At 57.9% G+C, this 1,025-nt stretch overlaps 1 protein-coding gene across 1 annotated transcript in view; it reads left to right on the top strand.

Annotated features, from left to right (window-relative positions):
• The window catches only part of LOC108801862 (germ cell-specific gene 1-like protein), an 18,627-nt gene that overhangs the window by 2,051 nt on the left and 15,551 nt on the right, over window positions 1-1,025 (top strand). The window contains exon 2 of the mRNA XM_018573772.1: window positions 130-472. Coding sequence (XP_018429274.1) covers window positions 130-472 — 343 coding nt within the window. The remainder of the gene's footprint in view (window positions 1-129; window positions 473-1,025) is intronic.

The raw sequence follows: 1,025 nt of genomic DNA, 5'->3' as shown, positions 1-1,025 counted from the left end.
ATCGGATCGGCTCTCCCCCCTCAGTCCGGTTTCGGGGTCCCTAGGATCGGATCGGCTCTCCCATTCAGTCCGGTTTCGGGGTCCCTATAGGATCGGCTCTCCCCCTCAGTCCGGTTTCGGGGTCCCTAGGATCGGCTCTCCCCCCTCAGTCCGGGGTCGGGGTCCCCAGGATCGGACATGGACAGGCGGAGAAGAGCCACCCTGGCGCTGACCCTCAACTTCCTCTCGCTGCTCTTCTCCATCACCGCATTCAGCAGCAGCTATTGGTGTGAGGGGACCCGCAAAGTGCCCAAACCGATCTGCCGGGGCCCCGCCACAGACAAGCCGACCTTCTGCATCCGATTCAACGGCTCCGACACCAACAACAGCAACGCGGTCCAGTACACCTGGGAGACCGGAGACGACAAGTTCATGGAACGATATTTCCACGCCGGGATCTGGTATTCGTGCGAAGAGAACGTCAGCGGAGACGGTGAGTGCAACAGCAGAGCGCCAACATTGTCAGTAGCGCTGTATGGAGAGAGCTGCACCAGAGGAGCTTACACTCTAATGTCCCCTTCCCCTACAGTCACATCAGTCTCTGTACAGAGGAGCTTACACTCTAATGTCCCCTCCCCCCACAGTCACATCAGTCTCTGTACAGAGGAGCTTACACTCTAATGTCCCCTCCCCCCACAGTCACATCAGTCTGTTTGGCGCCGTTAGTCACCTGACGTGAGACGCGCTGCGCTGGCTGATGGCGTTCGCCGACTCGGGCTCATTAGATGGGAGGACAAAACATGAATCCGATCTTCTCCGGCCACTGACAACACGCGTCTGCCATTCATTACATCCGCCGAGGACGTGACACCAGGAAATCAGTGGGGGTGACACCAGGAAATCAGTCAGTGGGGGTGACACCAGGAAATCAGTGGAGGTGACACCAGGAAATCAGTGGGGGTGACACCAGGAAATCAGTGGAGGTGACACCAGGAAATCAGTGGAGGTGACACCAGGAAATCAGTGGAGGTGACACCAGGAAATCA

The sequence above is a fragment of the Nanorana parkeri genome, unplaced genomic scaffold (genome assembly GCF_000935625.1).
Source record: "Nanorana parkeri isolate BGI_ZX_2015 unplaced genomic scaffold, ASM93562v1 scaffold2537, whole genome shotgun sequence".
Taxonomy (NCBI): Eukaryota; Metazoa; Chordata; class Amphibia; order Anura; family Dicroglossidae; genus Nanorana; species Nanorana parkeri.
The sequence above is the reverse complement of the archived record's forward strand: the minus strand, read 5'-3'. Positions and strand labels throughout refer to the sequence as shown.